The sequence below is a fragment of the Magallana gigas genome, chromosome 7 (genome assembly GCF_963853765.1).
Source record: "Magallana gigas chromosome 7, xbMagGiga1.1, whole genome shotgun sequence".
Lineage (NCBI taxonomy): Eukaryota > Metazoa > Mollusca > Bivalvia > Ostreida > Ostreidae > Magallana > Magallana gigas.
In genome coordinates, this window is record NC_088859.1 from 9,654,146 (window position 1) to 9,668,670 (window position 14,525).

The window sequence follows — 14,525 nt, forward strand, 5'->3', positions numbered from 1 at the left end:
GATGACGATTTCTCCGCTTGACTTGCCTCTGAGAGTATTTTAAACACCATCACCAGCCCCATAAAGGGAAGTGGTGCAGTTTGATTATAATGGCATGTGAAAAAGACGACTCTCGATCCCGATGTGAATTTAACCTACTTCTTTTTCCGAGGTCGGTAGCGTGTTCCGGAGAAAGTCTTGAGACAAGTAAAAATACGATATCAGTAGTAAATTGCAGTAAAAATTTAATGGTAATAGGTGGTATTTTAGCTCCTAGTTCGTCCATCACAAGTTTTCTGACCGGGAGCTACAGACATTCTTTTCGCCACTTTAGTGCGGCACAAAGAATGACTTATGGTTCTTCATTTCCATGTGTCCACTTCTATCACTAAATGTTTTCCAATTAGTATGGTATCAAAACTTTTAAAAAGTTAAGATACTGAATTTCTACAGTTCAAAGTTAGAGACTAATAAATATATAAAATATAATAAAACAAAAATACCTTTATGCACCCGTATTATGAATAAGGGGATGTAGTGAAAGTCACAAAACCACCATGCACTCATGCGTATACACACTTGTAAATAGTCATTTCTGTTATCGTAATTCATTGTGTATAATAAACACTAAAAAAATTATTTTTTTGTTTTTTTTTTAAATCTAAAATGAATAAATAAGCGAGGTATTCGAGATTGTCGTGTTCGACATACCTGTTTTTTTATAATCACTTATACAGTAAAAATGGCCGGGACCACAGATGTACCTCTAGATATCTGTGGTATTCTAGATATCGGTGTTCGAGATACCGAAGTTTAACTGTATTTTGTATATTTTGAATCTGTTAATAAATCAACTTTTAGCCTGAAACATATATATTTTCTACGAGTATGGTTCATATAGAGAAACTTTACTAGAGCCCCGCTCTGCAGGCACCCTAAAGTGATCATTCTGTCCGTACATCTGTCCGTCTTTCTGTCAATCCATCCTTTTGTCCGTCTGTTTGAAGCATATCTTCTTTCCCCTTGGTCCAATCTGGCTCTTAATTACTTTACTCACAGAGTGCCAACCTGTTTCAACCTGGCTCAAACTTTACTCACAGAATGTCTATTGGTCAAAGAACGTGCAGGTACCTTAAATGATGTTTGTAGTTCAAGTGTCAAGGTCATATCAGATCACACAAAAATCCCTTTTCCAAGAACATTATAATTGAGAGAGAGAGAGAGAGAGAGAGAGAGAGAGAGAGAGAGAGAGAGAGAGAGAGAGAGAGAGAGAGAGAGAGAGAGAGAGCTATAGTGTAAGTTATTCAAAGGGGTCCATTTTTCCAAATTTGTACGAATTACTACGAACTACGAATTTAGAAAACTAAAAAAAACCCACCCCAGTTTATTAGTGCAAAAAATAGCTAAAAGTAACTCGATAAACTACTGTGAAATTACACTATTATTAATTATTGTTTATACTGTGTGGGAACGATGTATTCAATTTTTTCAGGTGCTGATTTTTCACTGATTTTCTCATTTTTCATACACGACATTCATGAAAAAATGAATTTCAATTACATGATGTATTTATTAGAAAACCACCGTGTATTATCGTATCGTATGACCTCTAAGCAGTTGTTAAAGAGATCGTGTCACTTATTTGGATGGAAAAAAATTATCCTTATTTTATTGTTTATAATGCTTCAAATGTATATATAATGCTTAATCAAAGTTGGAAATCGGACGGATGTAGAGTTATTTGTGCTATAAAACTGGTATTTTCTGTAAAAAACTTGAAATGTAAAAAATTGCCCTTTTAATAGTAATCTCTCTGTATCTCGATTGTAGTTCGTCGTCAAACACTCAACTTTTTAATCGACCACTAGGAATACTATGCATTGAATGCTTTTTTTTGGATGTCGTCTGTCCTGTAACATACCACGCTGTGCAAACAAATTGTATACCGCGAGTTAGCGCAGTTTGATAATATGTCTGCACCGATTGGTGTGTTATAGGACCGACGTCATCCACAAATAACATTCAGTGCTTATATTTTATTCATACTGATGTCTGTGTCTATGTAATATATGTGTATCATCGCTGTAAAGCCATTATATACACTCTTAATCAGGGATAAGAAACAAATATGGAACAACCACATTAACACATATTTAGTTTGCTTCTTCCCTGACAAAAATTTAGTGCCAGCATTTTGTTTTGCTTGTACAATTTAGAATATTTAGACCATTGTCCCTACAATGTAGGAAACGTGGAAAGAGAGAAAATAATTTTGTTGGAATTAAAATTTGAATTTTGTTTAAAATCGATAAAGAAAAAATGTTTAAAAATAAATATTAAATTTTTATCTGTGAATAACATATTTAATATCCAGATATTAGTATTGCATTTTTTAACCGACAAATATCAATGAAGAAACAAGATCAAATATCTTGCATTTTAACTAGAGGTTAGAAATTATTTATAAATATTTTTATGATGGTAAAATGTTTTCTATATAGAGAAGAACATTAACTGCAAAAAAAATAAAATTAGACGTCAAAGGGTTAGCTTTAAGATAAGGAATCGAGGACTGGATTATAAGACAGACATCTTGTTGATTATACACGAATAACAATGTTGTGTATCAGTCAAACTTATTTGAACATTAGTTATAAAGTAGACTGTATTTTATATTAAAAAAATAATATCGTATATATTTTGTTTTTAACTATTTTACCAAATATATCAAAACTACAAATTACAATGTTGCTAATGTATGTTTTGTTTGATACTAGTAAGTTATCATTTTTGTGAGTAAGCGTCAATGAATTTCGTAATTTAAAGTTTTTATAATGAAAACAAAAATAACGAAAGAATAGCATTTCATGCATATTAATTACAAACTTATTCCGTATAATTTTTTCGATTTTCGATTGTAAAATGTATACTTTATAAGTGTATAAATTTTGACCCAAAATCTGTAAATAAAGTGAACCAATTAACAAGTTATCGTAGAATGATTTGAATGTCTAAACTTACCTGTGTCTTTCTGATTTACTTTAATGTGTAATATAGATGCACCTATTTATTTCAAAGATAAACTTGCCAAATATACGCCAGCATATCGGAAAGATAAACAAAGGACCCAGGTGACTGATAGCAAAAATTCTCAAAGAAGCATCGTCACCTGAGTGTCACGTTAAATATAAATAGCCATTTATTTAGTGCTAACTTACCTGTATTTTTTAAAAACCAAATTCTAATATTGGACCAAGAAAAAACCCCAAATAACAACTGTATTTTTTTAATTTAATAAACGGGAGTTAAAATATCAAAGTTGCCGTGAATTCGAGCATTTACTCTTTTGTTTTCTATTAACCATTTTTCAAATGAGCATATTTTTAAAAGAAAATATAAATAACTAACATTCAAATAAAAAAAACCTACCTAGATATAAGTTTTTAAAACAAATTTTCTGTCTTCCATAAGATAAAGAATATCGTACAAAAATCTTTAAATCTAATTCTAAATAAGGAAATTGGTCGATTTTGCTACTTAAGGTTCTTACTATTCAATCGCTTTACACAATCTTACATTTTAAAACATTGGCTGGGTAGCGAACGATAGATTCATATTACAGCTTGATATGTTATCAAGGGTGGTTACCGGGTAGGAAGGTTTCATTCTCTCTAGTTTTCGGAAAAGATTTAATAAGAATTGTTAATCTTTCTACAAGGACAATACGTGAAGTCTGATAACAATTTCATTGATATTAGATAAAAGGCCATCTTATTACCTGTGGTTAAATTCTTTTCTAAATTGATTTTATTTCAGGAGTCAACAGTGTCCCTTGGGGAATTTATGTTATCAGTCACGTGAGTTCGGTATCAATGTTATCGATTGGTTTACGTCCAAACGGGAAGTGCATGGCAGCGTTGGAAATAATTAAGAAAAGATACTAGACAAATTATGGAATACAATTAGAAATATAACGAACAACATAGGTGAGTTTAAGTGTTTAAAGAATAAGTTTGTTTCATTACAACGGCGAATTGCTATAATAGTTATATACATGTATACCATCGGTTTAATGGCGGGCAATGTAAATTTATCAAAAGGTAAACATTGTTGGCATACTATGACAGATCCCTTGTCATCGTTAAGAACATTGAATATATTAGAAATATAAAATATAATAGAGCAAATTCAATTATGTCATTGCCTATGCCGGATATCCTCTCTGAATAAAAATGTTAAATCCGTTCATTATAAAGCTCAAATACACCCGTTTAAACCCAAATCTTGTTGTATACGTTTGATAAAAACATTATTGCAGAAGTTTTTCCTGTGTAAGGTATTACGTTTTGTAGTTTGCCATTCAATGTGAACCTTAATCATGATAAAACCAAGTCTACCTATGTTTCCTTATCTGAATTGAATGTTTGCATTATATAATGTACACACCTCCCCATTCTTTAAACCAAGCATATCTTTTATTGAAGATTAGGACGTTAGAGGAGTTAGACAGAAATTATCGCACACAGAAAAAATTGATCAAGTGTGTGAAGGTTTTTTTTACTAACCTGATTAAATTTTATGTTTGAAAAGAGTAGTTTTATGTTATAAAGAACAGTGACGATGCATTCCAACTACCTGTGTATCTTGAACTAAAAATACAGTCAATATACTTCATTTAACCTGTAATTCATCTATACGAATTTGAATTTTCAACAAGTTAGCTTTGATATAAATATACTTATTCAAGAATATACCTATTAAACATACATACATGTCATTTAGGAATGCACTTGATTTACCAACAACTGCTTTTCGTAGAAACGTCTATAACAGACCATACAACCAACTGGAATACGTTAACAATCCGCGTTGAAATAATGAGAAAAAAATTGATTAAAATTGATTGGAAAAACATGACTTATTCTGATAAAATGAAGGTACTTAAATACTGAATTACTAAATCAGGGTTGCTAGTAATTGAATATTTTTTTCATGCGAGCTAAAATCTCAAACGATTATGACCAAAGCTTTTGTCAGTATTTTGTATTCATAATAAAATCTTCATATGCATATGAAAATTGTCCTTCTAGAATATTGATTACATTGATTGGGACTTATTTCTACGTTGACAGTTTTGATAAAGAAATGATATGTGGCCTCGTGCAATCTATGTATTATCTAACTGAGTCCCGTTTCTCTTGTGAAAACGCTATGTAGAAGTAATGATTTACTCCGAAACTGCTCCTTAAGGTCAAGATCTAGTAAATGAAAGGTGCCTACAGGTTTATGAAATTCAAGATATAAACTCTTTTAATGATGCTTCATAACAATATCTTTGTTTCTTAGGGTGTACCGGGGCTTAATTTTTTGGTAAGCACAATGAAAAATCATGTTTTAAACAATCATTTTCTATGAAATATGAAGGATAAAAGTAACAAATATCAGAGTTTTGTCCATTTTTGACTAATGAAATATATCTAGAATGCCTACAGTCTCTCCAAAAACGGCATTAAACAAGCTCTTGACCTCCCCTTTAAAATGTTGTCAAATAGAATATAGGTACCGGGATTACTTTTCCCCTGGTTAAATATTGAATGTCAAAATATTGTTTTATTTTCTACATAATTCCTTTAAAGATGTAAAATACGGGAAAAAATTCATCAAATCAATTATGACGTCATAATGGTTCTAGAACCAAAAAGACAATCTGAAATCATTTACTAGATCTTGACCTTAATGCACAGTCAATAAGAGACGAATGAGCCACACATTCTTAAACAGATAAAGGGGAACCACAAAGCTTCCAATTGCGAGAGAGAAAAATGGGCAAACTATAGTCAAGTTATACCAAAATCAATTCATTTTAAGTTATGCTTTTCCCCAAATTACAAACCACAAGTGTTGCACCCTTCCCTTTTGCTTACTAACGTTTGTACAAATGTAATGTTACAAAACGCTAATCATTGATATTTCTAGAAGTTTTCATATAGTATATAAGATCTATTGAATCATTATAAACGTAATGGAGGAAGTAGATCGACAGGATAGTATTTTTATATTATGTATAGAGATATAATAGTCATAAAATATAGTTTTCATGGCTTTTGTTGGAATATCGTTTTGCATATCTTATTCAATTATCATTGCTCTAAATATATTAATATACCCATATTCCTAGTCGGTAATACTTGGTTCTTAAGTACATTTGTCTATCTACAAGTGTTGAGTGTATTCTTATTTATAATGTTTGTAAGCTGTTATGTCTGTCAAAGGCGGTGGGGGTGTTAATATTTTGCAGCTAAAATATTTTGAATCCCCTTTTTAATAGGAATTGTCAATAGACGGAGGTTTAATGTTTCATTGCCATACTATCTTAAACTTCCTCTCCAATTGAAAATGAAAATTTTGTGACAATAACATTTAACACCCTCTCCAACATGAATTGAGAAGTAAAAGGGGGTCAATAGTTTGCAGGCATAATATTTTGAATGGGTTGAAATTTTCATTTGTGGGTGGGGGTGGGTGGGATTGGAGCGTTTAGTAATTTGCGGCGATATTAAGAATCCGGGTTCAGAATTTCGCAAGGTTTATAATACACTAAATGAATAAATAAATTGAATTTTCTCCTTCAGATTATTTTCTGTTTCCATATTTATTGAATGTCTTTATCCATAGAACCTTGTATGTAAATCTGAATTACTGCCTGTTGCAACTGTATGGTAACTGAAAGTTTTCCTAAATCACTATATGAGAGCGTTAGAGCAATCTCTTTGAAAAAAATTTCTTAATGCACATAAAAAAGCATATGGAGGAAAATGACGCCTTTTTGCAAAGGTCTTTGTTGCAAATTAAAGGATTTTACCTGGATATACATGTACAACTCTACACAATATCACAAAATTCTAGGTTGTAGTTTGTAGTTTCATGACTTTCACAGCTATCTTACAACTCCATTTCCTTTGGAATCTCTACATTTTTAACATATAATATACATGGAAGCATACATATATAATAATTCACGATGGTGTGATTTTTTTAGTGAAAAGGACAGAACACATTGAATGAAAAAATATGTATATAAACACAAAGACCCTCCTTCTTCTCTCTCAAAAATAAAAATACGTATATTACTCGCTAAATATTATGTCCATGCTGTTGCTTATGTATAATAAAAACCACATATTGGAAAATCTTTAAATTTAGAGCTATCAATTATAATTAAGTTGGTGTGCATGTTATTTTTTTATTCGCTTTTCTTCTTTTGTTTAGGCGTAAATATTTTAGTAAGTTGTTCCTTGATACATTGGAGGCATTTAATCCCTAGCGACGAGACACATTATCTGTAAAGTAGTTTAATATCTATTTTCGAATTCTTGAACAAAAACTCGGTTTGCTATGAAAAGGATACCTTCATTGCTTTTTCTACGTTATGTCTAATGATGAAAGAAATCGAAATCCAACATGGATTCCTCATGTTGTCAGGTCATTTTTTCTAATGTTTTTATTTACTTCTGAATAAATCAACTACCGTCAGTACAACTTTTTGGAATCATCATTTTTAAAAATGCTGAAACTTCCTGTTTTTTACGGAAATGTATTTTCAGCTTTTAACAGATGTAAAAAACAAAAAAATGTGAATACGCTAAATAGGGACGAATTCTTGAGTCAATTTATATGGAATAATAACCTTTTCCAGTATGAAAATAGACCACTATGTTGTGAAAATTGGATAAAAAGTGGAATTTTGAATGTAAAAGATATTTTTGATGAAAATGGAGATGTTTATGATATGATGTACTTTGCACAAAAACTGGTTAGAAAAAACAATATCTTATGTGAATATATCATGCTTAGAAAAGCATTTAAAGTTTATTAGGAAAAATTTGACTGCAGCTATTCAAAATACGTCAAAATCAAACCTTGTGTATCTTGTTTATTTCGAAACAATACCGTAAATTCAGTTAACAGTGTTAAAAGTAATTTTCATTATGCATTGCATATTGATAAAAAGTTTCAAAAACCAATATATGAATATAGATGGAGATAAGTTTTTAAAAATGTGTATGTTGCAAAAATCAAAGAAATGTATGAAAAAAGAATCTCAGAATTTAATTACAAACTCCTTCATGGTATATTAAACAATAATGTATGTGTCAGTAAATGAAACAAAACTGTCTCTTCATTGTGCGAAGTGTGCAATGTTAACGAGGATATAAAACATCTTTTGTATGATTGCAAAATTGTCAAACATATCTGGGAGAGAATAAGCATTTACTTAAAATTTGACGTCACATGGAAAATTGTTGTACTATGCTTGTACAATGTTATTAGCGAGAAAACTTCTTTTTTGAATAACTTTTTGTCTTTCATTACTTTTACAATATATAAATTTAAAATGAAATGTAGAATTCAGAGAGAAAGAATGTGTGAGCAAGATCTAAGTCACAAGCTTAAAATACTCTTTTCCTCCAGAATGTAATTATCACCAGTATTGGTAGAAATAAAAACGATTTTTATAAAAATGTTGTAAACTTTCTATGATTTCAAAACAGTATATAAAGGACCATATTTATTATATATGTTTTATGATATGTGATACAGTATGACGATGTATGTTCATGATGAATACTTATTATTATAATTATTACATAGTAGTAATATGAACAATAGTATTTTTGTTCATGTATGTAAAACTATGCTTATTACACATAAGATATATTTATACGATATGAGTATCAAACTATGTATGTTTTATGAAAAAAGAAAAAAAACTACCGTCAATACTTTCTGTGTTTTGATTTTCTTTAGGCTATCACTTGATCGTTTGTGGATACAATATGATTACCAACACACTAGCATTAAGTTTCTTCATGCTTATCTGTGAGTATCGACATTTTTTACGCTCCCGTAAATCTATAAAAATGTTATACTTTTCTCAATTTTTTTTCCACACTATTTTTTCTTTTGATCATTAAGATACCAGTCTTGCATCTAAGTTGCCTCCGAGTATTACCGCAGACAAACAATTTGTACAAGTTGAGGAAGGACCTTCAGGTAAGAACATGAATTTGATGATGGTAGCATAAAGTGTGTTAAAGTGTGTCATGATATCAAACAAATATTAATGTATCGTTTATTTATGCTTTCCATCAACATATTTTTCTGCATTTGTTTTTCACTTCATAAGACTTAAGTAAATGAGTTTGTGCTCAAATATTGTTGACTTTGTAAGAAATATGTGAGATAAACCCAAACCCTTCCAGTAAAATGAAGAAAACCCCATGAATATTCCTATTTCTGTTTTATGTTGCCTTCATTTAACCTTTAATGTACCCTTATAGAATCTCCTCATTATACCCTTTTATTTAGATAAAATATTAAAGCTCAAATATTGTTGACTTTGTAAGAAATATGTGAGATAAACCTAAAGCCTTCCATTAAAATGAAAAAAAAAACCCATGAATATTCCTATTTCTGTTTTATGTTGCCTTTATTTAACCTTTAATGTACCCTTATAGAATCTCCTCATTATACCCTTTTATTTAGATAAAATATTGAAGAGAAACATAATAACATTAACCTCTGTAGGGTGAACATACCCATTGGTCATCCCTATTATACACTGGTGTTGTTAACCTGGTGATTATTCGCTCAACGTTTCATACTGATCCTTGTTTTTTTTTATTACATCACGTGACATATATTTTAGTAAGGGTGTTTGAAATGACTGCATATGCTGTTATCCTTCATATATGCAAAAACACTATTTGTACGTTAGATTTATAACGTTTGTTATATCTGATCGTTAAGATTTCCCTTAACTGGTAGTATTGGGCCAGTAAAGGTTGTTACGTGATGTATGTAACAAATCGTGTCAGATCTAACTTCTTTATATAGGTATCGTCTACTGTATTAAGATTCACCCTTTCTATTCAGTTTTTATTATGAAATGAACTGGTCAAAGAGCAGAATGAAATTCATCGAAACAAAGTCTAAAAATAATTGATACAGATATGATCAATTTACGCTAATCAGACAGTCTCAAATTTATTTGCTTACGTTTGAACATTTTTAAAATAATAGTAATTTTATAAAAAATTATTGTTGACCGTTGACATACTTAAAGTATGGGATCCATTGCCTTTTTAAACAGTGATTTCCTGATAATATGATGTTCTTTCGTTCTCATTAATATCTCATTAACATAACATACCATCATTAGCGTCAGTCACAGCGGACAGAACGAATTTTGTTATCATGCCTGTGCGACGGGTTTCGCAAGTTGTGACTACCGTGGCTCATCGTAGCCTTAAAATCTTGTTAAATCCTAAAGTCACAACTGGGCGTACATGCTTCTACCGGTGCTCCACGGGCGGATTTTAATTAAAATCTTAAAAGACACGCAAGTACATCTTACGATTTTAGAAGGCCATGCGCTTCGTTGTGACTGGGGCTATAAGTAGCCCAGGTATCCTGTATCTGTCTATAAAGAGATACAGACGGTCGAAAATACATTAGAGACATCTTATGTCATGCATTGGTGGTCTTTTGTCCGATTGGAATAACTTCTTAAAGTTTAACTCCTCTTTCTTCACCCTAACGAAACAGTACAACAAATACATGTAATGGTTTTCACAAATTGATAATATTTTTCTTCATTAGGTCTTAATGAGACACTCTTTACAATTACCGCAAAAGAATTAAATGGTGGAAATGTAGAAGTTATACCGACTGGGCTTACAAATGATATTGTGAAAATAAACGGAACAAACAACACAGCCACTGTTACTGTGAAAGTTTTCCTGAAAAAGGCACTTGACAGAGAGGTTTGGCAGTTTTTACCAATATATATCTACATTTGTTAGAGTATGTTAATTCAGAGTACTAAGAGTTGGTCATAACATTTGTTTCCTGTGTTATTTTTTTTTTAAAGCTGACTTCAGGTTTTAAACTTTGTTAAACTATTTTTTGAACATTATAACCGTAAGTAAACGTTATCCTTTACAAAAACCCAGAACAAAATGTAAATCTTTTCCCCAGAAATGTGCATCAAAATTTTAATCTGTTTATTGTACAATCATTGAAATAAGAATTTCACTTGATGATTTTTCGCATGCGTATTTAGATGCGATTAGAAAAGCAAAACAAACACAAACACCAAACAATACAGCATAGATGCTCACGCCGAAGAACTTTTGTCCTAACATTTAGTTATAAAATGAACATTAGATAGAGTAGGATACTCCGTATTGTTTTAACCATCATACATTTTCCTTGCTAAAGGAATTAAAGGCAAAACTCACATAACATGATCAGCGGTTCGAAGCATTTTAAAGTCAATCATTGGTTTAAAAAACAGGTACCCTATCTTATAATGGAATTTAATGTCCGTAAAATGTATACTTAATGCAATTAAATTACAATGTAGTAAATGGAGGACGATATTTAAGTTTCCTTTAATTTAATCTATAATTTAGATAAATGATATTATATTTAACAAGTTTTGCATACACACACTTAAGTGCTCTTAATTTTAACTTACCCTTTAATATTTTTTACAGACAAAGTCGAGCTTTACATTAAAGTTTTCAGCTATAAGCAATGATCAAAGTCTTCCCTCAGTAAGTGTTACATGTACAATTAGAAATGAAAACATTTAAGAAGCGAAATGTATTTATTATGTTTACGTATATTAAACTCTTAATTCCAGTCTCAATTGTCAGTGAGTCTGTTTGTATTGGACATCAATGACGAACCTCCTAAATTTAGTCAAATTGCATACAGGAAAGAACTTCTGGAGGTAAAACTATTATATTGTGCTGACTTATGCGATAGTATATTCACATTAAATGCATTTCTTAAATGAGATATTAGATAATTTGATGTTTAAAACGTGTACGGGTACCCGTGCGTGTGTTAAAACTATACGTAGACGTACACGTTTTTGAAATTTATCAGATGATATTTCTTAACTTATAGGAAACATGTAGCTAGAGGATATCTATATTGTGTGATTTTATACTTGGTTTATCAAACGAGCTGGAATGGTGTATCTATCTATCTATCTATCTATCTATCTATCTATCTATCTATCTATCTATCTATCTATCTATCTATCTATCTATCTATCTATCGTATATATATATATATATATATATATATATATATATATATATATATATATATATATATATATATATATATATATATATATATATATATATATATATATATATATATTCGCGAGGCTTGCAAAGCAAATATAACCATTTCAACAAGTTGTAAAGCAAATATAAAATCACCCAATTATACGTGTTCTATTTATCTCATACAGTTTGATCTATATTATGACTCTTTTGAGAAGTCCCTTATTGACCCGAATTGATTTCACAGGATGAATGACCATCTTTAAGTCCTCCTTAAAGATAGCTTAAAGGTGTTTAAAGGTAGCTTAAAGACGATCTTTAAGCCACATTTAAGCTACCTTTAAGCTATAATTATTGCTTAAAGGTGGCTTAAAGAAAGCGTAAAGATGGCTTAAAGGCAGCTTAAAGACTATCTTTAAGCCACCTTTAAGCCACCTTTAAGGACAACTTATAGGTCCTTAATGTCCAAACTTCTTTAAGCCACCTTTAAGCCACCTTTAAGCTACCTTTAAGCCATTAAAAAAAATTAATTCAATATTGTGCTTAATTTCCAACAAAATGTATTAACTTTATGAAAGAAAAGGTATTAACACGGTTTTTGTTCTAGAAAGAAAAATGGGGGAAAAAAACACAAAAAAACCCCGGCCACGTCGAGAATTGAACCCGGGACCCTTAGTTTACTAGCATCACCACACATCCTCTGGGTCACGGCAACTTACATATATATCGGCGTTTTTATATCCTATATATCAGTGGATATTGAATCACTGTATTGAATGTGTTTACTTGAAAAGATTTTGATAAACCATTCAGTTTGTAACAATCAATTATATCTAATTTATAAATTACATGCATGCATGTATTTAGAATGAAATACGGAACTTGGTCTTCAGTGAACAAAAATATATTATACCTAAATGGAAACCGTTAGGTTCACTATAGTAGGCTTTCTTAGTTAATAAATTTAAACCGAGTAGATATACGTTCATCTAATTTATAGCTATAAAAATGTAAGAAAGAAAATGAAATCATTTCTTTTATTAAATGCATTGATACTATTAGGGTATTTGTTTAATTTCCCGCAATTTTCCGGTTTTCATGATCGCGGCGCCGTTCCAATATGTTTAAATATTTACATGTAATTGTATGTACATGTACATGATTTTTAAACTATCAATTCTATAACAAACAAAATTACCAATTACCGGTGATGTATTTACTGCATGTGGCAATTGCAAATGACTTGTACATACAATTGTATGATGTGCCAGGCCGGGTATATTTGACATATTTACCCTTATACATATATTTAAATAATCAACCCCTATTTATGATCACCGGTACATTAATTAATTAGCCTCAAGATTTTACTCTTACATACATGTATGTATCGTTAATTTGTAGACGTAACATCTTTGAAACCCAGAGCTAGGAAATAATACTTTGAAAATGAATTACAAATGTAAATTAACTTTTATTCACTAGACTTATCGTATACTCGTACATACTAAGATTCAACGCCTTTAGAAACCCTGACGTGCACCTGGGCACACGACACACCTGTTGTGTATATCTTGTATATTCTGTGTTAGTTCCAGGGGTTTTCTTAAGTTGGACAAACAATAGACTTAAATTAGATATACACAAACATGCACCTGGGCACACGACACAACTGCTGTGTATATCTTGTATATTCTGTGTTAGTTCCAGGGGTTTTCTTAAGTTGGACAAACAAAAGACTCTAATTAGATATACACAAACGAACAATACTATGTCTAGACAAACACAGCAGTAATATCCTGCCCGATATAACAAAGGCAGTTGAGAGTCTTTTCATCTTTAACATGTATCTAGCAGATCTAGAGTTAGAAATAATGAAAATTGAAAAAAAAATACAAACCTTCAACCGATTAACAAATTAAATCATGCATTTTTGGTTCATTATCTTTATTTTGTTTAATAACCGGATGAACTGAGAGAGAGAAAGAGAGAGAGAGAGAGAGAGAGAGAGAGAGAGAGAGAGAGAGAGAGAGATTTTTTTCACCGATTAATTTATAATAGGAAACAAACATACTTTATTTAGTTTTATGCACATATTAAGATACAGAGACTGCGCTCATACCTACAATAATTTTGAAACCCCCAAAAAATTATAAAGAATTTTATAACGGCAATCTGTGTCCATCAGAGCGGTGCTGATGATAGCGATCTGTGTTTAATGGAGCGACGATTAAAACCGCCTGGAACACCCGCCCCCCCCCCTCCTTGGAAATTATATTATCACTCGGATGACCCCCTCCCATCTCTATAAAAGAGCTTTTGCATTTAATATATGTTTTTATTGTTCAGCTTGATCAATATTGACTTAAAGGCCACTTAAAGACAGTGTAAAGGCAGTGT

At 30.9% G+C, this 14,525-nt stretch overlaps 1 protein-coding gene across 2 annotated transcripts in view; it reads left to right on the top strand.

The window, feature by feature from the left end:
* Nucleotides 1–3,817: 3,817 nt before the first annotated feature.
* The window catches only part of LOC117684316 (cadherin-23), a 41,301-nt gene continuing 30,593 nt past the window's right edge, over nt 3,818–14,525 (top strand). For both annotated transcript variants that reach the window (XM_066067442.1, XM_066067441.1), the window contains exons 1-6: nt 3,818–3,965; nt 8,788–8,859; nt 8,956–9,033; nt 10,642–10,805; nt 11,541–11,600; nt 11,690–11,779. In XM_066067442.1, coding sequence (XP_065923514.1) covers nt 8,817–8,859; nt 8,956–9,033; nt 10,642–10,805; nt 11,541–11,600; nt 11,690–11,779 — 435 coding nt within the window. In that variant the 5' untranslated portion in view covers nt 3,818–3,965; nt 8,788–8,816. The remainder of the gene's footprint in view (nt 3,966–8,787; nt 8,860–8,955; nt 9,034–10,641; nt 10,806–11,540; nt 11,601–11,689; nt 11,780–14,525) is intronic.